The sequence below is a fragment of the Mytilus edulis genome, chromosome 9 (genome assembly GCF_963676685.1).
Source record: "Mytilus edulis chromosome 9, xbMytEdul2.2, whole genome shotgun sequence".
Taxonomy (NCBI): domain Eukaryota; kingdom Metazoa; phylum Mollusca; class Bivalvia; order Mytilida; family Mytilidae; genus Mytilus; species Mytilus edulis.
This window is the reverse complement of record NC_092352.1, coordinates 30717931-30743767: the sequence shown is the minus strand read 5'-3', so window position 1 is coordinate 30743767 and position 25837 is coordinate 30717931. Positions and strand designations below refer to the sequence as shown.

At 31.5% G+C, this 25837-nt stretch overlaps 2 protein-coding genes across 2 annotated transcripts; both read right to left on the bottom strand.

The window, feature by feature from the left end:
- Positions 1 to 22993: 22993 nt before the first annotated feature.
- LOC139489909 (uncharacterized) lies at positions 22994 to 23530 on the bottom strand. Its single transcript, XM_071276756.1, has one exon. The coding sequence runs from the start codon at positions 23528 to 23530 to the stop codon at positions 22994 to 22996; it is 537 nt and encodes a 178-aa protein (XP_071132857.1).
- A 1270-nt stretch (positions 23531 to 24800) lies between these two features.
- LOC139489908 (uncharacterized) lies at positions 24801 to 25589 on the bottom strand. Its single transcript, XM_071276755.1, has one exon. The coding sequence runs from the start codon at positions 25587 to 25589 to the stop codon at positions 24801 to 24803; it is 789 nt and encodes a 262-aa protein (XP_071132856.1).
- Positions 25590 to 25837: the final 248 nt, after the last annotated feature.

Here is a 25837-nt window from a genome sequence, read left to right as displayed (position 1 = left end):
TGTTTTAGATTTATGAGTTTGACTGTCCCTTTTGTATCTTTCGTCCCTCTTTTAGCAAAAGGAGATATAAAAAATTAAGGATATAATGTGTAAAATTCGTCACATAACTGGCATTGTTGTGCCTATTGGTGCACGTAAGTTTTTTATAACCTATACTTTATGTGCCATGTTTCTTTCAATCCAAGATATGAACGAACAATGACCTTCCCCCAGCTGATTTAAGATTAAATGTATGTTGGAAGCATCTCCGTGGTATTAATCAAACCTGTTGTGTAAACAGACCCAGAACGACTGATGAAGTAAATTCAATTAAGAAAATAATAATAATAATAATTAATAATAATAATAATAATAATAATAAAGATTAATAATAATAAATTATAATTATCCGATGGAAAATCAAAATAAATCGAAAATGAAAAATATTTAATATATATACATAACAAAATAAAAACACAATAAATACAAATATAAAATATTATAAAAATTGGCGTTACGGGCAACATGCTTATGATTGATATGTATTTAAAAAATAAATAAAATACATAGTATCGAATTCATAACAGTGTGGCTATGGACATTGATTGGCGCACTTTAATATCCCATTGACTGGGACAGATAAGGTGAACGTTCGTCTATAACGCTCATTGCTCACGCATTTGGGCATGCGCTTGACAGCTATGGACGTGTAAAACATCTCTAACCACAAATGGGATATTATGCTGGATAACATAAAAGTTAGATGACGAAACTTGTTACATAGCTAACAGTCTTTATATGTAATGTAAAAACTGTGTAATACTTCACAAAATAATTTTAATAGAGAACTTTTTGAAGCGTCTAAAAATCAAAACAAAAGTAATAACAATGGCGACCTCCATGACCAGAGAAAGTGAACACAGTTCTGACCATTTGTTAACGAATACACAATCACAACCTAATATTAGTTCACCATCTCTGAATATCAACAAAAGGTCTAATCCTGATAGTCCAGATAATCTCCCTGCAACCCAAAAACAAAATACACGACAGATTAGGCGTCGCAACTCGCAAGGTGACCTTCGAGATATTGAAAAAAAAAACTCCAGCGACACGTAAAAACATTACAGATAAGGTCATTGAAGCACTCACTAGTCCAGATGTCCTTAATACTATCATTCCAGTATTGGCTGAAAAAATAAGCGAAACATTAACTCCTCTGATTGAAGAGCAGGTGAAAAAATGTATCGCAGCACACGTTGAACCTATTCAAAAGTCTATAGATGAACACGATTTTTCCATAAGGGACCACACAGTAAAAATATGCAAGCTAAGCATACGAATGGAACAAGTAGATAAACGGTTAAAAGATGATAATAAAATGTTGGACGTTTGGGATTCTGAACTGGATGCACTTCACAAAAAAACAAAGAATAAGGATATGGAAAGTAGGTTAGAAAGCCAAGAGCAGTATTCTCGTCGGACCAGTCTCCGTTTTCACAACATCCAAGTACCAGTTGATGGACACGGAAAAATTCTTCACCCGGTCAATACAGATGACAAAATCCTAAGTATTTGCAACGGCCAACTTGGCCTCAACTTGTCTATTGATGATATCAGTAGGAGTCACGTCATTGGTAAAGCTAAATATGGAAAGTGTCAAGTCATTGTTAGATTTATGTCATACCGTACTAGAGACATGGTATATACAAACAAAAAATATTTGAAACACAACGAAGATGGTGTTTTCATCACTGAGAATCTTACCAAATTTCGAACAGACCTGACAAAAAAACTATCCCAGATGAAATATAAAAACCAAATACACGCGTACTGGACCGCAGACGGTCGCATATTTGTAAAAAGGGTTGAAAATAGTCGAAAGGAACAGATAAATAGCTTTGAAGACATCTCTGACATTGAACGAGACATTACTTCACCAACCAACCAACAACAATCAGATGCTGAGAAATAAAATTAATAACTCACAATAATTTAAAAAATGGAGAATAAACTTTTAGAACAAAACTAATAAATTGTGTTTCTGGTTTTCTTTTCTGGTCCCAGCTGTTAAAATAATTGAAATACAATGCATATTGACATTATTGTTTTTTACTATTACATATCACAATCATTTTTTTTCATAATATTATAATAGTAAAAAGATTGTATAATCCAACGAAAAATGTATGTATGTATGTTTTTTTCTTTTTTTCAAAACTTTTTAGGTTTTTTTTTAGTTTTTTTTTTTTTTAATTTTCGTATATGTTTCTGTTTAATTTATCTAAATAATTGTATTCACCTACATATTACACCATTTATCTAACACAGTCTTTGTTTTCCCTTGTATCTTATTTCGTATATCAAAATATATAAAAAAAAAAAGCCAGGGCTTAAAAGTTCAAGTATTATGAAAAGCGTATTCCCCTTTTTAAAACTAAGCCATACAATGTAACAGTAAATATGTTGACCCCCTAAAATGAAAATGATAACGCTATCCATGTGTTAAATGCCCTTTTCACACCTAAATGAAATCAATATTAATGAACCACAAAATAATCTAAAGTTAATGAATCAATTGTTTGTAAACTAGTTTTTCCGTGTTGATAAATGTACTTCCTTTTCTTGTAAACCTTTAGATGCCTCCAGCTTTAAAGATCTATGTAAACAAACTGTTATATACCACACAAAAACATACAGTTTACTAATATATACTTGGGGTCTATTTCTTATTTATGATTATAAATACCTAATTATTAACAACTATATAATATTAAACATAATCGAAACATATTGATATATAAATTTTTTAAACATAATCATCAAAGTAAAAACTGCTTTAATATAAAAATATTAAGCAGTTATTAACATTGTAATCCCTAACGGCCTCATCTGACTATAATTGACATAAGAATTAAGTTATCGTTATGCAAATTAGGGTGCGTTCGAATAGAAAGTCCTAAACATTGGCGACTTATTGAAGAATTCTAGAAATTTGAATAAAAAAAAGAATGTCAAAGAGGTAGTAAGAAAATATTGTATATAATGTATATATAAATGTATTTTCGAATTTAGATAACTCGCTGCTATTGTATATTTATTCTTTTTTTTACGCTTTAAAGGTGTTTTTTTTTATTGGCTATTCTAAATGCTTCATAAAATATCTGTGATGTTTTCTGTTGTATTGATGTATTATTAATGTCACCCGTCGTATTTGTTATCCGTTGTGCATTGCTAAATTCAAAAAATTCCGCTTGATTTCCTAGCATTTCTAAAATATGAAAGCCTAGAATTAATAGCTATTTACTTAATTTTTTTTTAAAGTTCGTAAAGTTCTTTTATCATATTAATATACATGCAACAACATGTGAGTATAACAAATTTTTTTTTTTTGCTATTCTAAAGTTTCAAGTATTCAAATATTCAATCATTTCCCATTTCAATTACAAATGATTTCTCTCATATTTCAAACCTTATTTCAAACATAAGTGTGATGATGTGTGTGGTGTATATATCTCGTTTTGCTGCCTGATTGTATGTAGTATGATTTCCATGTTAAAACCCAATGGGTAATTGTATAGAACAGTATAGGGCAGCTATCGGGTTATTTAACTTATGTAGTTGCACATTTGGACTCGGTAGTTTAAACTCACAAACAAGTGATAGCTCTATAATAGAAATATTACTTACCAATTTCAGATGTTCGTTTCTCGTCGTCTCTCTGTCACTACTCCAGAGCTTAAATCCGAATAAAAATATTGTTTTCCTGCTATATGTTTTAAATTTCATCCTAATTATTGGAAATATTGAAACTAATCCAGGTCCTAGTTCAGATATTATTAATGAGTCTACCTCAAGTATAAAAGAAACTGCCTCACTATCCATATGTAACATAAACATACGCAGTCTAAGACATAAGCTAAATTTTCTCCAAAACTTTGCTGATGAATTTGATATAGTAACTATAACTGAAACTCATTTAGATCCAAGTGTTAACATTGACGATTTGCAACTTTGCTCATTTTCGAAGAATATAATCCGAAAGGATCATAACAGTGCAGGCGGAGGTATTATAATCTATGTAAAAGATGATATATCCATTGCACGAAAAGGTGAACTCTATTTTCTACAACCGTTCTATATTAACAGAGAAATAAGTCAAAATGCATGTTAAAATGACGAATTGAGTAAACCTTGCCTCGAAATTGTTTAATTTCTCGTTAAATTGTTCACATTGTACGGAAAGAAAGGTACGGGAAGACAGATATTGACACGGAGATTGCAAATTTAGTTATTATGAGCATCTCCATAATTGTATCTCTGTGTATGGAACGAAAGAAATGGGTCATGTCAAAATGGAACTGGCCGGTTTCGTCAATGTATACAACCCGGTTTCGTCATATATTTCAAAATGCATAACCCGGTTTGGTCAAATAAAAAAAATCATAATCGTATTACATTATAATTGATTATTTAACTTCAGCGTTCAAAAGGAGTTTTGTGGGTCGTTGGAAAACAAGTTCGTTCACCGGACAACGGCTTATTATTTATATGAGTCTCAGATTCAAATAAATAATAAGCAAACACTTGAATTCCTACTCTTATAGAACACAAATATTTTAATTTACTTTGCATTCCGAAATTTTTTGAACAGCATATTGAGATTAAAGCTCTCTAAATATGCGTTTTCTATATTAGTTATGGGAAAATATGTTGAACATGTTTAAACTTGAAATTAAAGTTTACGGTCTTAAAAATCGAAACACACAATTGATATGTGATTTTCTCGCACTAAAGGATGGACACCTTTATAAGTAATCTAATCATTCTATGTATGTAATCTTTTCTACAATCGTTAATATAAGGGATAATTTCAACTATGATACAAGTTTTGGCACACATTGCGCATTTACTATACAGGCTCTGTAATCGGACGAGTTAAGGTTTTTTCATCATTTTTTATTATTTGTACTTTTGTTGTACTGTTTGTGTCAGCGACAACACTTTGACTCAGTCCATTCCCGAATCACACGCTTGTAATTCCATGGTTGTCTTTGGTTGCTTTATACCATATGCGTTTTGAACATAAAATAGGCAGGTAGTTTTCTTGTTTGAATTGTTTTACATTTATAATTTAGAGCCCTGTTATAGCTTGCTTTCATGCAGTTTGTGTGTTTTTCTCATTGTTTAAGGCATACGCTGACCTAAACTTGATTAATTCAACATAAGTTTTGTGTCTAAAAGAAAGTTGTCTCATTGTCAATGTTTATGGGATAAGTGGTTACCGTCACTTCTACTTAATAAGACCTAGATATAAATGACGGTCATGTTTTTCAAACCAACTTTTATTCACATTGAAAATACAAAACTGTCAGATATTGTTTTCGAAAGTTATCTTGAAGTTTCAATTGAATTTGAACTGTACAAAAAATGAATTTGAACTGTAAAAATAATGTGAAAAACATGCCTATGAAAATAAATGTGCCTACCAGAAACGGGGAGAAAGTTACAAATCTCACTCCTATGTTATGGATGCTTAGTGTGAAAACTCGCTTTAGTGCGCAAGTAACACAGTATACATGTATATAGTTAGTACCAGAAAATCTGGCAGGACTGCATGCATGATTAATTTGTGCAGAACAGTATAGACTATAGTCGGTTTGGGACTGTTCGTCAATGATTGAATACATAAATGTATTAATAATTGATAGTAAATATTGTAAACTAAGTGTATATAATATAGTATAGTAAATTAAAATTATGGCACAATCAAAACACATCCTTTTATTTTTCATCTTTACATACTACTATTATAAACAAAGAAAATATAATAATGTTACAAAATAATTAGATACCAGTGTTTGCTATTCAGTATTTATATTCCATTTAAAATTAGTTTGAAGTTAAGTGAAATAAGGGATAATACACATTAGGAAAATGTGTATTATCATAATTAACTATGTCCAAAAGTGCCCGTTTAAAATAGATTTTAACACGCCAAGTATACTTTACAATAAATATATATATATTTAAATTCTCGAAAGACAATGTTCAGATCCGTGCCAAAGTTTCTTTTCATAAATTGTTTGTTCAAAAAACAAAATAAAAAAACCGGGTGATATATATAGACGAATCCGGGTGATTGTGTAGTAACAACATTGACGAAACCGGTTTATTTTAATTTGACATGACCCTTTTCTTTCGTTCCATACACAGAAATACAATTATTGAGATGCTCATAATAACTAAATTTGTAATCTCCGTGTCAATATCTATCTTCCCGTACCTTTCTTTCCGTACAATGTGAACAATTTAACGAGAAATTAAACAATTTCGAGGCAAGGTTCACTCAATTCGTCATTTTGACATGCATTTTGACTTATTTCTCCGTTAATATAGAACGGTTGTAGAAAATATTGCATCTCACAATAGAAAATAGTTGTATATGTATATATATTCTTCGATATCATAAAAAAAATAAAAAAAAATAAGGAGAAACCTACCTTTCTTTTGTCTATTGGTGTTCCGTCATTGTGTCGGATGTTAGATACCATCGAGTCCGAGCAAATTTTGCCGGTGTGGTTTAGACACAGTGTAGACATAGCCAGGCAAAACATCCCAACTCGACATGTTTATATACGAAACAATGACCGACCGTGGTTTGACAATGAATTAAGGAGAGAAATTCGTAGAAGAGACCGATTTCGTAAAAAAGCCTTAAAAACTAAAAAAGATTGTGATATCAATAAATACAAAAAGCAGAGGAACAGAGTAAATAATATTAAAAAAGCTGCAAAAGAAAAATTTGAAAGAAGTTTGGATAATCTTATCTTAAATAACGTGGCTAACCCTAAAACTTATTGGAAAATAATGAAAATGCTTATAAAATCAAATAAAGGTTCTGGTGATTTACCCCCACTTAATAATATTATTCACGATGAAAGCATGGAAGATGTAGTGTACGGAGACGGCGAGAAATGTAATCTGCTAAATAAATATTTTAGTCTGATTTCTTCCCTAGAGGAGGAAGGTGTTCCCATACCCGAAATTAAGCCAAGAACAAATATTTTTTTAAAAGATTTAGTAATTGAAATAGATGAAATAGTCGATATAATTAAAACTTTAGATCCTAATAAGGCATATGGTCCAGATGTCATAAGCCATAAAATGCTGAAAATGTGTCCTGAAAAAATAGCAATTCCCTTAAAAATAATATTTAATAAATCCCTACAACAATGTAAATTTCCCACCAGCTGGAAGATTGCTAATGTAATAGCATTTTTTAAAAAGGGAGATAGTTCGTTACCATCTAACTATAGGCCAATATCGCTTATAAGTTGTGTAGGGAAAATAATGGAGCGAGTTGTTTATAAACATGTCTTCAATCACCTACATAGAAATAAGTTAATATATGAATACCAGTCTGGTTTTCTGCCAAAATATTCGACAGTTCATCAACTTTTAGAAATTTATAATTCTATATTAAATTCATTAGAAAATAAAGAAATTAGCTGTTTTGTTTTTTGTGACTTTTCTAGAGCATTCGATAAAGTTTGGCATAAAGGATTGCTACATAAAATGAAGTCATACGGTGTTGACGGAAATTTATTAAATTGGTTTCAAAGTTACCTAAACAACAGACAACAGCGAGTTGTTATTAAACAATCTTCCTCTGAACTTTGCAGTATTTCAGCTGGTGTCCCACAGGGTTCTGTTTTGGGACCGCTGTTATTTATTATCTATATTAATGATATTGCTGAACACTTGATTTCTTTATGTAGATTATTTGCAGATGATACATCTCTGGGCTACTCTAGTCGTGACACGACACAAATACAATCAGTGATCAGTCACGACCTGAGTGAGCTCAGCGATTGGTCTAAGAAATGGCTGATGTCCTTTAACCCAGCAAAAACCGAAATAATGTTGTTTTCATACATTGAAACTCCAGAAATGAATTTCACTTTCAATGGTAAGAGGATTGAAGTTACAGACTTCCACAAACACTTGGGTGTTACATTTAGTAAAGATGCTAAATGGAACACCCATGTGGAAAATATCATAAAAAATGTATCTAAACATTTAAATGTGCTTAGAAAATTAAAGTACAGGATAAGTAGGAGCAACTTAGAAAAGCTTTACTTGACTTTTATTAGACCGCTTTTCGAATATGCATGTGAAGTTTGGGATAATATGGGTGTGGGTTATTGTAAAAAATTAGAACAGCTGCAGCTTGAGGCAGCCAGAATTGTAACAGGTCTTCCTATTTTTACAAGTAATAGAATTATTTATGATGAGATTGGTTGGGAAACTCTAGCTGATCGAAGAGAAAGAAGGAAGTTACAATTATTCTATAATATTCAACATAATAATGCACCAGCCTATCTTTGCAATTCTATTCCACCAACAATCCAAAGTACAGCTGTTTATCCATTACGTAATGGGAATGATATAATATACCCTTTTTGTAGACTTTCATTAACCCAAGAGTCCTTCATACCTTCAACAATACGACTGTGGAATAACCTTAATGTGGTGACACGCAACATTGACTCTTTAGGTAAATTTAAAACCGAACTAAAAAATCTTAAATTGAATTCAAAAGCCCAAGTACCAAAACATTATGACTTTGGCAATCGTAAACTCAATATAATATTGACACAACTTAGGTGCTCAGCTTCTTTTTTGAACTATCTCATAAACATGTTTAACCCCGCCGCAATTTTGCGCCTGTCCCAAGTCAGGAGCCTCTGGCCTTTGTTAGTCTTGTGTGATTTTAAATTTTAGTTTCTTGTGTATAATTCGGAGTTTAGTATGACGTCCATTATCACTGTACTATTATGCATATTTTAGGGGCCAGCTGAAGGACACCTACGGGTGCGGGAATTCTCGCTACATTGAAGACCCATTGGTTGCCTTCGGCTGTTGTTTGCTCTATGGTCGGGTGGTTGTCGCTTTGACATACTCACCATTTCCTTTCTCAATTTTATGATCTTAACAGAGTCAACATTATTTCAGATCCGTCTTGTAGTTGTGGTGCCAAGTTCGAAGATTCACGTCACTTCTTTTTTTATTGTCCTAATTATTCGAATATAAGAACCAAATTATTTAATAATCTACATTGGTTACCAGATAACTCTCTACTAAATTTGAACACCTTAACCTCCGGCGATAAGTCTTTAAGTAATGTTGAAAATGAAAGAATTGTAAAGAATGTATATGAATTTATTAAAGAGTCTAAGAGGTTTCTAATTGTGTAATGTAGAACATAATAAAGTGCAAATACATGCATATTGTGTATTACCACTCACATCATCACACACCATCTTTTCAGAGTTCAAATATGTTATATATATATAAACATAATGTATTGTTTGTATGCATGCTTTGTAAATATTCTACTGTTATAAATTGTTATGGGAGAAGACTTTATAAGTTTGATTAACTTGTGTCTTATCCCTTTTGCACATTTACACAAATAAAATATGTTTAAACTAAACCTTAATATAAACATTTAAACCGTGGGGTCACCAAAGGTTCTCAACGCCTATATAAAATAATTCGAAATACTAATCAGGAATTTGTGTTTTGATTTATATTGATTAATTAAACGTCCTTTACTTGTGTTTTTGTTATGTTTCGACAATCAATTTTCATAATAAGATATCGTAAAGCCATGTTCTTTCAGAAAAAAGAATGACTTACTGAATGCATGTATTGATTGATTATCTTTTTCGGATTTAACAATTGCGATTGTCGAGTTATGTAATCTTTTAACTTGTATCTGGTCTAATTTTATTTTAGAACGAATGCATAATCCACTTTCAAAAGTTGTGCAAATACGAAACATAAAGACAAAATATACTTCTGCCCTGTCTTTTTCGTACTTGAAAGTTATTGGATAGTAAGAAAGCTATTTGGATTAAACCTTGTGAAATTTGCATGCATTTACGTTATTGTATTGGCAAAATGTATCATTTGGTGTATATAGGAAACTATAACCGTTCTGCTATACTGCTACTATACTTGTGAAAAACACTTGGCAACAGAAACGCATTCATCTTATCTATATAAAAAAAATAGACCCAATTTACATAAAAATGGACGTCTTCGTGCATTTGGTCCGAGAACACAATTATTTCGTAGTGCATTTCTTTTAGAACATAAATGAAAATAAAAAAAAATCCTAACTGCGCTTTCTCAAAGAAACTTTTACAGTGTGTTGTACTACTTTTGGGACAAATTATATCAAAATTATAGAAAACTTCATCGGCTGTAACTAAAAATATGGACAATTTTATGTTTAGGGCGTCTTGAAATCTTTTGACAGCTTCCGAAGTGCTAATTTTCAACCTTTTTCAGCTGGACCAAATCACTACTTTCCTTTAAAATTCTGGACCCAAATTTTTTTACAGTGTAATTTCACCCCCTACTTCCAATTTGAGGCATTAAACATGGAGAAATAAATTTGGAAGGGGTATAAAAATTAATGGCAAGTAACCCACTGTCAACACTAGGGACTATATTCGTAAAATCAAGAAAATCAAGGGACGACAATTGTGGTCTCGGACCATTTGTGATCGCAAATAAAATATGTTCCGGACCTTATGAGTATTTGGACCATACGTGTATGGTTGGACCATATTAGTATACCCTTATGGTCATGATATATGCGTATGGTCCAAATACTCATATGGTCCGGAACACATACATGATATTCTGTGCGTTGTCGGTCGTCTATTAATTTTTTTCTTTTGTTGATGGATTTGACGTCTTTCTGTGAGTGATTATTTGTTCATGACTTAAAACTTACTTGCAAATAATTTAAAAACAAGACTTGATTTATAAAAATGTCCAAACAAACCATGATTTTTTTTTTAAACATACATCACATCCATTGCAAAAGGCTAAAATTCGCCAGGTCTTCAATTTCAACTAAGTGAGTTGACTAAATTAATGTTGCGGACCATTTTCCAATTTCCATGCGGTATCCCTATTTTTTTTCTCGTTCATCTTTTATGTGTTTTTTTTTCATCCCAAGACCTCTTGGAGCTTTCATTCTATAAAGTGTGTATTTTGCTAATGGTCGAAGGCCATACGGGGACCTATAGCTTGATAACGCCTGTTGGTCCCTGGAAAGAATGTGTCTGATTGTCTATCACACTTCATATTCTTATTTTAACATGCAGTTATATCTATGATAAGAATGAAAATTGAATTGTCATTGAGACAAAAACCCAACCAAAGAGCAAAAAAAAAAAAGAAAAAAAAAGCCCAAGGCAACATGTAGATCTTTCGTATCAAGGGAATTGCTATAAATATATTTATTTCAGGTTAATAGTATTAGGCCATACTCAAGTTATAAAATAGATCTTGTCGTCAACTTTTGCAACCAGCTTCTATGTTTCTATAATGCACTGTTCATCTTTTTTGGGCTTCGACTTTTCCATTGGACAGACAATTTTGTTTTCGACTGTTTTAAACAGATGCATTTTTTTACAAAATCATACAAGTAAGGAGTCTCTGGCCTTTGGTAGTGTTGTATGTTAATTAATGTTTGTTTATTTATTTGTTTAGGAAATAAGTATGACGTACATTTTCACTGAACTAGGACACTTTTTATAATAGTTTTTCGATATCGCTCGGGCAAAAATAATCACGAATATAATGCCTACCCATGCATTTAAAAAAACGGGTATAAACTACACAGTGCAGCTTCCAACAAGAATACAAGATTTATTGATTTTCAAAATGCGACCAAAATTAAAAATTTGCTCGCAGCGGAAAAAATTCAACAGTTTGATTTTCATTGAAATAAAATAATTGTTATGATTTACACACCGTTACTTTTTCCAATATAAATATTCGAACTATTTTGTTTGTTGTTTCCTTTATAAATTTACATCATTTTTAAAAAGACCACGCGTCTTCGATATTTAGAAGACTATAAAAGCGATGTTCATTATCTTTCTTCTGCTGTAAGTTTATTTTGTGTCATAATTGCCATCTCGTATGTTTTAAATTTGAATAAAGAAGATTCAGGTTGTCTTATACGTCAATGATACACACACACAAAAAAAAACGATAACAAATAAAATAAGGTGCAACATTCATTCTCCATGAAAAGAATACATCACATGGATGTAATTTTTGTAAGAAAAATACCAATTTCGTGAGAAGTTGTGTGTTGGACTTGAAGAGCCAAGGCAAACTGACAAATATCTGAATGAACGAATCGATTTATGGTATATAAAAAAAACAAAGCCCACATGGTTAGCATTGAATAAATAGAAGGCCACTCTTAAATGATCACAACGTAGAAGTTTTTGTTCTCTTAATCAATAAGATATTTTCTGAAATAACGCGGGTCCCTATTAACTTAAAAGTTTTTTTTTTGTTTTTTTTCACCATGAATAAACTTTTTTTTTATTATTATTTATTGATATCAGCTCTGGACATTAATATTCTTAAAAGTGAAACTGTTGTAAGTGATGGTATAACAATTATTCAAAATAAATTCCTTAAATGATTTGTGAAAAGAAAGTTTCATTTTATGTATCAAAATTTGTAACAAATGATTATTTAAATCCCCACTTGAAGGCCTCCGATAGACTGAGTGAGCATAAAATCATCGCCCACGACAAACAAGTTAAAGGTAAACTTTTCAGTACAATTACTAATAAACGTTTTATTGTCGACCACACTGTTATGAATTTCGTTCTATATCAATCAAGAAATTAAATTCACATTATTCGAGCATCTATCGCTGCAACTGCAATAGACGATAGAGTGTAGATGTATAAATGTGACTTCAAATAACTTAGACCATAAGGAGAAAGTTACGAGCCGCTTGATTATACATCTATCAGAAACATAACTCGTAGAATTTTGAATGAAACCTCAAACAATGTGAACTTAATAGCAAAGAGAGCCTTTAAAAGAGAGTATTGACAAGAGCTTGAAGCATAATTCGAAGAACACTTGTTACTTCGAAATATTATACCTCTCTACGCGTGACATGTTGAGCGCTGGCCCATCCCATGTCAAACATAGGTAACTCAAGTATATTAATACCTACTCTTAAATTTTATACCTGCATGTTGAACGCTGGCCCAGCCCATGCTTAGAGGGTATGGGCTCACTTTGCAACCTGAGACGGATAACCTCGAGTGAAAAAACCATTTGCACACTAAAACATGTATCCAAAAGAACTGTCAAATGGACAAACAAATGATTCGTTCACCCGACGAGAGGGCTGCCTAGTTACCCGTTTTATTCAGGGCTGCCTGAGAACTCAGGTAATAATTTTGTGACAAGTAAAGAATGGGTAAAATCCATTATTACATTGCCCAAACGAAATGTGTTACACATACATGCTGCCCTTGTAACGCATTGAGTATCCCCAAAATTATTCCGAGATAGTGATTGTGCTAAAAAAGTTATGTGTACGGTAAAAAACATTCGTTCTAAAAATAATTAGAGCTTGATAATAAACATAATATATATAAGAAAATACTTGACATAGTAATTAATTATAAATAGCCATCTACTAATTCAATAAAGAACTAATAGACCCAATTTTTGAATATGATTTCGTAACATTCAACAGATCGTGTTGCCTGTTATCTTCCAATTATTTTTTAACGGGTGTTCCGTCAGATGTCCGACGCACCCAAATTTGAATATGCGATTTAAAAACCATTAATAGTATCTTTGATTAAATATAAATGGTGCTTATGTAAAGCTAAATGCTGTTGTAACCAACGAATCACATATTTATACAACTGATCTTATAGACAAATATGATTTATAATACGTTGATGAATGATTACTCTTTGGTAAAAACAAAATGGCAGTCAGATAAAACAATTTTATTAATGTAAAACTATTACTTTGACAGTCAATTAGTTTGTCTGTATATTCGGAATAAAGCAGGCATCCGAAAACATCTCATTATAACTGTAGTTCATTGTTATATAAGTGAGGATCAAAAAACCTCTGTAAAAGTTAATTCATATATCGTAGCACTCTTGAGTTGGTTAACACATGTCATTCTATTTGCTAGATGAATAGGAAGATTTCACTAGGAAATAATGCATGTCATACTGTGTTGATAGAGGTTATAGAAAACAATGTACAACTGTTTATGATACCAATTTCTTGAAGAAACAACCTTTTAATATTGTCGTGTTGTGTAAATAAACTTTGATGTATGAACGTATTATCAGGAAAGATGTTGATTTCAAGCGATCTTGTTCCGTTAAAATTAACTCTGTGTCTAGACTAAACATGTTCAATTGGTGTTAGTTCTTTGTTTCAAGTAAACTCGTCATTAGTATCGCAGATCTGGTAAGTTATGTGAGCACCAAACGTTTTTCTCCGTAGTCGAAATATGAAAATAAATAAAATACTGTTCAAAGCAATGTATAAAAAGCATACATCATTAAACTATAAAACATTATCATAGTTAATCAAGCTACATAAATATAAATATCTATATATATATTGCATGACTGGGACGATTATAATAATTATCAATTTCCATCCACACAACTTCTTTTCTATATACGCATTGTTGTAATTGCAGAAAACACAAAGACAATACAGGTGATTTTCATAAGCTAGAAATAGACATCATAAATAAGTCAAGTATAAGAGATAAAGATACAAATGGCAGCTGCAAGGAAATAAACACTTACATAAACTTTAATTAATGAACATTAATACACATTCACTACAAGAACATAATAATTTATAGTTACAATTTTACAGTTTTACAATACCCTATATTTTTGTATAAGAGGCCATGCATTTTAATATAATAACAAGAGGGAGTTGCAGTTAGAACTACAATTTGCTTAGGTTTTTTTCTGTTCACTATATTTGAAGGGAAAATTGTAATTTGAGTTTTTCCATGTCAGGCACGAAGAAAAAAGGTTAAATATAGTACTAAAATAGATACACATTAATTAAATTAATCTGATTGTTTCAATTTTACTAAAACATTAATCGTGTATACTTTAATAATAATTAAAAAAAAAACTAGTACAAATCAATTATAAGTGTCATAATTCAATAGTTAACAGTCTTGTATACGAACACAAAACTTGTGCAGTCACTTCGCGCACTCGGTTCTTGCTATTCTTAATCTGCCGTTTTTCATGTCGGAACACCAAGTACAGTCCTTTTCTTTCCTTTCATTACCTTTTGTATTTATTGTCATGGTCCAGGATTCTGCTGTCTGTTTAATACATGTTCCTCAGTGTGCCGTTCGATAACGTGTTTCACGAATGTAATATTTTATGCGATTTTCAGTTGTAGTTCAACGAGCCAAGGTTGTAAATAAAATTTAAGCAAAATCTGCGACATAGCCAATTTACTGTTCCTTGACCTTAAGAGAAAATATCTGTCATCAGAATACTTAACACAAAAACCAAGAAGAATCCGTAAAGATGCCATACAAGAGCAAACAACAGAAACAGATAAAGATTTTGTTGTTGTTGTGCAAGTCAAGCAGTAATTTATTCCTGATATTAAGAGTGTTAAAAAACATGGAAGAGGAACATGTTATGACTAGGAGCATATTAAATAGTCTATGGATAGTGGAATGAAGAAAACACATCTTTGTTGCAAATTGGCAACATAAACAGTTTTCTGAGCTTTCGAAAAACCTCACAATGAAAAATCTAAATAATAAATACAGATTATTGACTTTGCAGAGAATTATTCATGCTTTTCACAAAATGAAATACATGGTGCCCATTGGGCAAAAGATTCTGTAACAATACACCCATGTGTTTAGACATATATGCATAATTGTCCAGAGAAGTAAAGGAAATAGTGGACATCATCAGTAACCACCTAATTCATGACAGTCATGCTGTTCCCACTTTTACATCAAAAGTGATGGACCATTTCCAGAATTAGAGAAAACAAGACCTAGAACATGTTGTCATCAGCGATGGTTGTGCTGGACAGTAAAAATAAAAAAATTCTTTTATGGATGCAAGTTGTTTTGTTGAAGATTACGGCAAAAGCCTAGAATGATGTTACTATGGTTCTCGCCATGGAACGAATACTAGTAGGTGTGATGGAGAAGCAGGGGTGGTTAAATCGAAGGTCACTCGACTAGTAAAGAATGATTAGGCAAACATCACAAATGCAAGATATTTTTTTTATATGCTGTAAGTGCACATTTAACAAAGGGCAATACTGGTGAAAATTGTTGTCTCAAGAGAAGTCTTCATTTTTGTTTCAACAGCGATAATACGTCCAAGAATAAAAAGAAAAGCTAAAGTTATAAAGGGAACTAGACAGTTGCATTCGAATTCTGGGTGCAACTACAAAAAGAAATATACAGACCAGAAATTTGTTTAGTTTTATTTTGCACTCAGTGCATAGACAGAAGGTATGACAGATTTGTAAAGCGCAGTAATGTTGATGGTTAATAGTTTGTAATGATAAAATATATCCTACAGTATGTAGTTGTAGTAGACAAATCAAATATTAAAAAGCATATAAAACAATTAAGAAAATAAATCAACAACAATATATAATGATTTCACTGTATACAATATATGATTGACAACAATTGATGAACGTATACTATTAATAATATTATCAAATTAATAAATATATTCTGAAGTATGCAAGGTAAACTAAACAACTTTTAAAGGGGCACTAGCTACGAGATATATAAAAAATCGAAAGTTTGATTTTTTTCTGTTCAATCAATAATGAAAGAGAAATAGTGAAATAACAATTCGCTTTATGCAGCCAAAAATGTTCAATTTTGTCAAATTACGCTAAGAAACATTGATAATTAGTTATTCACTTGCAAGTGAATGAGTCGACCTCTTTAAATCCGTATTCATATGAACTTCAATTTAACCCCTAGCTAGAGATTGACAACGCATGCATTGTACGTGTACTGGTTATTTAAAGAAAAAGAATGTCAATGAAAGATGAAATTGAAATTACGGTAAATCATTTGATTACCAATTCGATGCACATAAAATCATTCTTATACGGTTAAAAACAATGAGAAACACATATATTTAATCTATAAAATATAAACCAAACAGACCTATAAAAATCCAATTGCACGTGTTGGTTTAATCTATTCATATCTATTTATGTTTATATCGCTTATATGGTCATTTGAGGTCAAATCGATAGTTAATTTAGACTTTTGATAGTTTGGATAAATGTTTTACATTGTTATAAATCAAATATGAGAATTTGAGTCAAATCGGTGACGATGAATTTGACAGCTAGTACCCCTTTAATGAAATAGCAATTATATTATGTATTATATTTATCAAAGTTGTACATATATCGATGCTAGTTTGTTTTGTTTGGTAAGGAACATGTGTTTATGCTATTTATAGAAAGGTCTGTTTGAATGGATATATAAAGTATACGGGAAAATTTTCATGCACGGGTGGTTTGATAGTAGTTAAAGTCATTCGAGTCATTGCAGTCAAGTGCTCTAGATGCTTTTTTCCAAATAAATAATTATGAAAATTATTTATTTAGGTTGATAGTCCAAGAAGAGTCGCAAATATTGATGTTGCAGTGCTAGTTAGAGACAAGACAATTTTCATAATTCTCATTGATATAAAATGAATTACGTGTACTTATTACCTGAATAAAAATGCACTTGACTTTTGCAAGTGGCTACTCCCATGTGAGAGTTTTGTATTATATTGATAAATGTTTTATGTTCGGTGGAGGTTACGAATTAGAACATAAGGCCATATATTAATAACAACAACCGATGTACATACAAAATTTATTAATGACAGCAATCACAAAACTTTAAATATGTTTTAGTTTGTAAGCCGGATTTGTTTTTTTCTCAATTGATTTATTAATTTCGAACAGCGGTATGCTACTGTTGCTTTTATTTTTCATAATGTCTCTGTTATAAAAAAAAACCCATTTTAACATAAATAATCTGTGTATGTGCCAGTAAATAGACCAGAGGACGATTCAGATGATACAGCTGTAGGTGAATATGATGGACATAAGGGAGATCCAGTAGACATATACGATGGTCATGGAGTGTTTCTTAAACTTGGCAACATAAGTTTCGACCCAGACGCATCGTCCTGGGTCTTTTGTAAACGACACGCGCATCTGGCGTAAATATAAAATTTTAATTCTGGTACCTATGATGAGTATATTATTCTCATACATAACAGATGACAGCATAATAGAGGACACAGCGTAAGTTTTGTGAAAATTTAATTGTTACAATAAAACATTAATTCCTTACATCTGTATGATAAACATTGTATAAATATATACAGTTTAATAAATATTCCTTTGAAAGTTAGTAGGATATTAGCCAATCAAATATTTACAACTGGATATATATGTCAAGAGGCATTAAATCATACTCGTACATATATCAATTTAATCATTTCACACTGATTTTTAATTTAATCATTTCACACTGATTTTTAATTTAATAATTTCACACTGATTTTTAATTTAATCATTTCACACTGATTTTTAATTTAAAGATTGTATATTTAACGAAAACTCCATGTTAAATATAGGTGTACTAATGGAGATTATGTTTATGGTTTGGTAAAACATGGTTAAGAACATCTTCCTCCAGTTGTAAGTCTATTGAAGTTATTGCAATTACTTTTCAGTATTTAATTCAATAAGCAATGACAACAGTCTGAAAAGGTACTTGTCCTTGCTTATTTATTCTGTGAATGAAGAAGCTGTGGTTGGTATAATGAAGATCTATTCACCTGCTAGCTTATCTGGCTTTGATTTTGATATATTCCGTTCAGCACATTTTTGAAAATTTACCAAAATACTGATGTTTATATTCTACTTGTCTTCACTAACTTTTTTGTGGTTTTTTTTTTTACATTGTTGTTTTGCTTTGTTATTTGTGACAGCATTGAATACATACATGTCCTCGTTTTTTTTAAATGTCTTAAGCAAACACATAGATTATTGTATTAAGCAGTTACAGCATCAATTTCTAAGGCAGGCCCCTTTAAAAGTCTATTGACCTATCAATGTAAGTAACATTCAATCAAGATGTACAATTCAATTTTTTTTTAAACAACTTCATAGTTCATTACACGACTAAATTTCTTTAAAAATTAGTTTTACTGTGTGATGATTTTATATTTTTGTCGATTACAAACATTGAAGATGAATTCTTGTGGATACAATATTATAACAGTAAACACAGGGACAACTGGACATTACAAATAAATAAATACACCATCCAGAAAACAAACATCAACAGGACACTTCAGTAACCAGATCTCGTTTTCTCTGGAACAAGATACAGCTTCAAATTTGACATTTAATTATTTATTCATACAATTCAAATCTTTGTTATTAACATATATTTAGTTATAGAAAATTTGTTATCACAAATAAATGCAACAGTAGTATAACGCTGTTTGAAACTGATAACGCGATAGAGAAAAAAACAAATCCGGGTTACAAACTAAAACTGAGGGAAACGCATCAAATATAAGAGGAGAACAACGACACAATAAACTTTTAAACTTATGTTTATCACAAGAAATGTTTGAACTTACAGTACTATGTAAAGAATATGATAAAAAATTCTTTACCATTAATGACAACAAACAATGAATTTACCTTGACAACGTTTTTTAAACTGCTCAATAAAAGATTATTATCTGATAACTCTTTTGTTTTGTTTGTTACTTCTTTGTAATAGAACCTTTTAAAGATTGTTTAAATAAGTCCTCAAACTATAAACCACTCAGATTTTATTTCATGTTTTGAACAATGTCTGTCCTGTTACGCGAGTTAAAATTTTAAAACTGAACAAAGAATTGGTGAAATATGCATCTAGATACTTGGAAACTTCCTTATATTTATGCATGTCTTTGTAATGTTTGATAATGCAACCTGGGAAACAAAGGAAAGAGAGAAAACATGGATCTGTTGCCTAATATTATGTCTCAGTCTCACAGAAACATACAATAATCTGATCAAATCTAATTAAACTACTAGTAGTTGTTTAAACTGAAAATGTGTGCTTTGTAAGTCATCAGCAACTTTAAAAATGTAGCCATTGGTAAGTAACTGCATACTTACACATCAATATATTCTCCAATGTATGTACTGTTACGTGAGTAAAAAATGTTGAGGATAGTTATCAAAGGTACTAGGATATCAGTAATAGCTATAACAAGTGTGAAAATTTCATAACCCCAACTATCCTTTTTCTTGTTTTGTTTCCCTTGTACATGTTGTAAGTAAAGATGTCAAGGATTCAGAAAAGTAAGCACATTTTATGATGTAGGGAGAATTTTAAATTTTATGGTGGATGTCCCACTCCTATGGATGAAAAGCATTCACTTTTGACAGATATCCCAATATCTCAGTACAGAAATAAACATATCTTCTCTATTATAAAAAAGCACACAGATTATTTCGGAGTTGATTGAACATGGAATTACTTTGAGGAGGGTCACGTGAAAAGTGCGTGTGATGAGATAGGTGGAACGATAAAATGGTGTGATGATCTGGCTATTAAACAGAGAAAATACAAAGTGTTGAAGGCATCTGTACGTTGGCATCAAGAAGCATTATCCCAGGGGCCTAAATATATATCAAAGAGGATAGTAGCCGATATGCGATAGTTTTGTTGTCCTTGCTGACTTGGTTGTTCCAAAAAAGGAAGCAGGAAGCATTTCGTACAAAGAATGTTCATGTGTAATTGCCTGTGGATAGTAACAACAATGAAACTATATATGCAACCATCATCTAATGTATTCTCATGTATAAAACCTTATTGTTGAAGAGTGTTGCAGACTTGTTATTGTCTCGAGTCCCATATTGTTCTCGGGAACCACCAGATCAAGTAAAATATGTTCAATCAAGACAACATCAGAATTAAGTGGAAGGAGTCTTGCTTAAATATTGCCAAACATGCCACAGTTTCAAGAGATTCTTAATTGACTTCGGGTACAACTTCATCAGATATGGGTTGGGTAATAAAAAAGGAGAAGAAGAATCAGAGGTTTACAGAAAATGTCAAAACATACCTAAAGCTATATCAGTTTCAAGACATTCTTAATTGACTTCGGGTACAACTTCATCAGATATGGGTTGGGTAATAAAAAAGGACAAGAAGAATCAGAGGTTTACAGAAAATGTCAAAACATACCTAAAGCTTTATTTAACGCAGATGAACAAAGTGGCAGACAATCAAATGCTGGTGATGTATATAGTAACATGCGTGTTTGTCGAAATGAAACTGGACACAATAGAACGAAATTCATAACAGTGTGGTCGACGGTAAAACGTTTGTTACTAATTGAACTGAAAAATTTACCTATAACATGTTTGTCATTGGCGATGATTTTATGCTCACTCAGTCTATCAGAGGCCTTCCAGTGGGGATTTAAATAATGATCACTTGTTACACATTTCGATACATAAAATAAACTTTCTTTTCACAAAGCTTTAAAGGAATTTGCTTTTAATGATTTTTATACCATCACATACAACAGTTTCATTTTTAAGTGGATAATGTTTATAGCTAATATCATTAAATAATAAAAAAATAAGTGTTTTCATATATTATTATTCTTGTGATTTATTCTTTTGTTGAAGAATGAATGTTGCTCCATTTTATTTGTTGTAGTTTTTTTCTGTGTCTCATTGACGTATAGGTCAACCGGACTACCCTTTTCTTCATATTAAAAACATACAATATGGCATCAATACCAATTCATGACGCAAAATGACTGAATTAAACTTATAACATAAGAAAGATAATGAACATCGCTTTATGGTCTACTTAATTTCGAAGTCACAAGGTGGTTTCTGTTAAAATGTTGTAAACTAATAAAAAAAAAGGGGAAAAAGGGAAATGTTTATATTGGAAAAAGTAACGTTGTGTAAATCATGACAATTATTTTATTATGAGCAAAAGACAACCACTGAACTGCAGGAATAGGCACAATAAGAATGTGGTGGGGTTAAGCATTTGAAAGCGCCCAACCCTCTCCCAACCTTGGAAAGTGGTGTTTGCATATTTTTCAGAATCAATTTTATACAAAACAAAATAAAACCAACAATATACGACTGTGTCAATTAAGTGTTTACTTCAAAAACTATTCACAAGGAATCAATCCCCGAGAAAAAGTCTACATTAAAGAAAATGTATGTTTAATTTTATATAACTACTTCTTATCTGATCTAATATATTCTAACTGAAAGATTGATTTAATAGTAAATGACTATGACCCAATTTCAACATTTGTATTTTTAGGGAACGACCATTAACTTAAAAAAAGAAGGGTATGGATTTTTCCTTAACAAATACTCTGATCCCCAATTTGATGGGGGAAAAAATATTGTGGTCAAGCAAAATGATGACAAAAAATATATCTAAATTCATATTTCCCCATACCCAATAGTGTTAAATTTTGAAAGAAAAAAAAATTGATTGGTAGTGTCGAAAAACTAAATAAATTTTCTGACTCGGAAAAAAACCACACCCCCTCGCTTGAAGTTAAAATGGTTGTTCCCAAACTATAATATGTTTTTTCTAAATAGCCTTGTCATTTACATTTGCCCTACTGTACAAGGAAACCAATAACATAAAATGAATATATATATATGTCGTGTACATTTTATTATTTTGTACAGGTTATTACTTGTACAAAATTTTCATACAAGTAATTACTCGTATGATGCCACCATACAGGTTATTACTTGTATAAATATAATTGTACAAGTAATAACCTGTACAAATTTTGTGGAGAAAAAGATAATAACTTGTACAACTCACTATATTTCGTATTTTTTGAAATCTATATTGTGTTTGTTTTTCTGATCTTATTTTCAAGTGTTTATCAGAATTATTTTTGAAATGTTAGAAGTTTACAGATGAACGAAGGACGCAAAGTAATAATAGAAGCTAACGTGTTAGCATAAATGTTTGCACAAGACAAGGAAGCATGACATCTTGAATTACACAATAAATTCATTTTTTTTTGTATTTACATTTGCCTGTTTTACAGCCAACCCGACAGCTGCAGTGAACATGACCTTGGACACCACTTAAAGAAAGCAATTGTACTGCTTTTCTGATGTTAACCTCTGTGTTCTCTTGTATGTCCAATATTGTCATTTCCTTTCTCTGAATCTTTTCAATTCGATTTCGAATCATTAGACTGATCACGATTCCAACTTTTGTACCTATTTTATATCCATTTTCTGCAATATCAAGCACAACACCTTTGATGTTTTTACAGTCCATCGGACCACGGTCTACTCTTTGTACTGGTATTATGACATAGTCTCCAACTTTTAAATCTTTTAATCTTTTTTTGGAAGAAGACAACATCTCATCGGCCTGTATTTGTTGTCCTGACAGGGCTCGTTTTCTCGCACGTATTGTTTTGAAATTTGTGTCTGTGTCAACATCAGTTTCAGTGCTTGTACTAGTTAAAACATTGATTTTAGAATTTTTGGCCAGATTAATTTCGGTTTCAGAGTTTGTGTCCATATCAGTTTCCATTTCAGTGTTTATCTCCAGATCTCTTTCCGTTTCTGATAGTCAATAAGGTCTACTTGACAACAGGAATTAAAGTCTGTAGAAGTGATAGGACGAACAACTAATTTTGTGGTTTCAGTACAACTTTTCTTCAAAATACACTGTTCACACATCTGAATGAAAATTCTGATAATTTATCTGCTGATATTGGCAAATTGTTTTATTTTAACTCCTTATATGTCTTGTGGATGCCTCCATGGCCAATTCCAGGATGTGAAGTTCTAATCAACTGATGAAGTTCTTCTACTGATAAATATTAAACAATTTCGTCACCTTTGCGAATGAGTTTTTCAATGCCTGCTACACTCAAAACATCATATTGCCTTAAGAAATATCTTTGTAGAGCAGACTTTTTGGAACTTAATTTTGCTTCCTTTACATTCCCAATAGTCTCTCTGTATCTTTCACGTGTAATTATTGAATTATTAGAAGATTTATTGTCATCACACAATTTAATTATTTCATCATGAAATTTCTTTTCTATACTGTTTTCCACCTTAACACTTTATTTTGACTACTTAAATGAACTGTTTTGTTCATATATTTGATATATTTATTTTCACATATTGAGAGTTTATACCTTTAGGCAAAGTAATGAATTATATGTTAAAATGGAAACAATTTGTTATAAACTTCAAATAAGCCAAGGTAAAATAATGATTTGTACAAGTTATTACCTTTTTCTCCAAAAAATTTGTACAGGTTATTACTTGTACAATTATATTTATACAAGTAATAACCTGTATGATGGCATCATACAAGTAATTACTTGTATGAAAATTTTGTACAAGTAATAACCTGTACAAAATAATAACATGTACACGACATATACATGTGTATGCAAACTTTTCCAATTGTTTGTATAGAATAAAATATTAAAATGTGATACATTTGGCAACCTTTTCTCTTTGATCTTTTTGATAGAAACCTCGCGATTTAAAGTATATTAGCTTAAACATGTTTAAAAATGTTCATATATTCAGTTGCCCTGAAAAAAGATCGTGTGTCCACTAATGTTATTTCATTGAAAGCTTTGTAAACTGCGACTTTTAAATCTTGTCGTAATACAGGGCCAGATCTATCCGATTTGAGCAGTGTTTTTACTTTACGGAAAAATTGTTCCGCTAGATTTAAATCTGGAGAGTATGCGGGCAAGAATAAGTATTCCATTCCTACTGTTGGAAGCCAGTTACGTAGAACTTTTTCAGACATGTTGTGGTGTGTCGGCGCATTGTCAACAACTAAACATTATCCTGGCTGAAAAAACACTTTCACCGTCATTTGTATAACTCTGTGACGCTTCCCCTATAAACTGTAAATATTCACCACTGTCTGACGCCCCTTCAATAATTTTCACGTATTTAACACCTGTTATACCAATAATTAAGCTAGCTGTGAAATTTGCATGAGGGTCATATCTTGTAATTTCTACGCATGGAGTTCCTTTCCTTGAATGTCCATACACTGGCTGTCCGTCCACAAGCTTAACTCCCATTTCGTCCATACACTTTAGGGTGAAGGGATCTTTATTACTGACATAATTTAAAAACTGTTGAGTGTATTGAAGGTTTCGTACCGTAAATCTATTCTTCTTGTAATGTGCAATACGCTTATACGTCATTTTTAGGTCATTTGTTATTATTCTTGATACTGTACTTGTAGAGATGCTAATGACAGAATACTGCAGGAGCTGGTCTCTTAAAGTGTTCTGTTCAACGGAAGGTCTTTCTGTTTTCAAAACATTGACGAACTCTATCTCATCAATCCCATATTTCCGTGGGCGACCACCGGCACACGGTCTTCTACTTACAGATAAATCTTCATTATACTTTTTCCAGATATTATGCACAGTTTGTTTAGTAATTTTATATTTCTCGGCTACTTTCGGCGCAATTCCTTTAGGTATCGAATTTCCAACATGGACGCCACCTTCTTTAAGTTCATGAACTATCAAACCACGCAAGTCATCTCCTAGCGCTTTCCCTTCACTATACTGACGTCCCTGACTGTTATTTCGTTTCATGACCTTTAATAAAAATTTTACATTAATGGCAAAAAATTAGGAAGATGACTTCAAATAAAGTGGATGTAAGCGATTATAGATAACCGTACGGCCTTCCACAATGAGAACAAGAGTGCACACGCTGAAATCATTCGCCTTCTTTACTAACCATTGATTTTATGTTGATAGTTCTACATATAAAGCTTTATCACAAGTATCACATAAACTTAACATGGTCCAAGAAAAATGAGATCAAGGTCTACCATAAA

Excerpts from the sequence above, each read along its gene's own strand:
- LOC139489908 (XM_071276755.1), bottom strand. The coding sequence starts at position 25,589 with ATGAAACGAAATAACAGTCAGGGACGTCAGTATAGTGAAGGGAAAGCG.
- LOC139489909 (XM_071276756.1), bottom strand. The coding sequence starts at position 23,530 with ATGGAAACTGATATGGACACAAACTCTGAAACCGAAATTAATCTGGCC.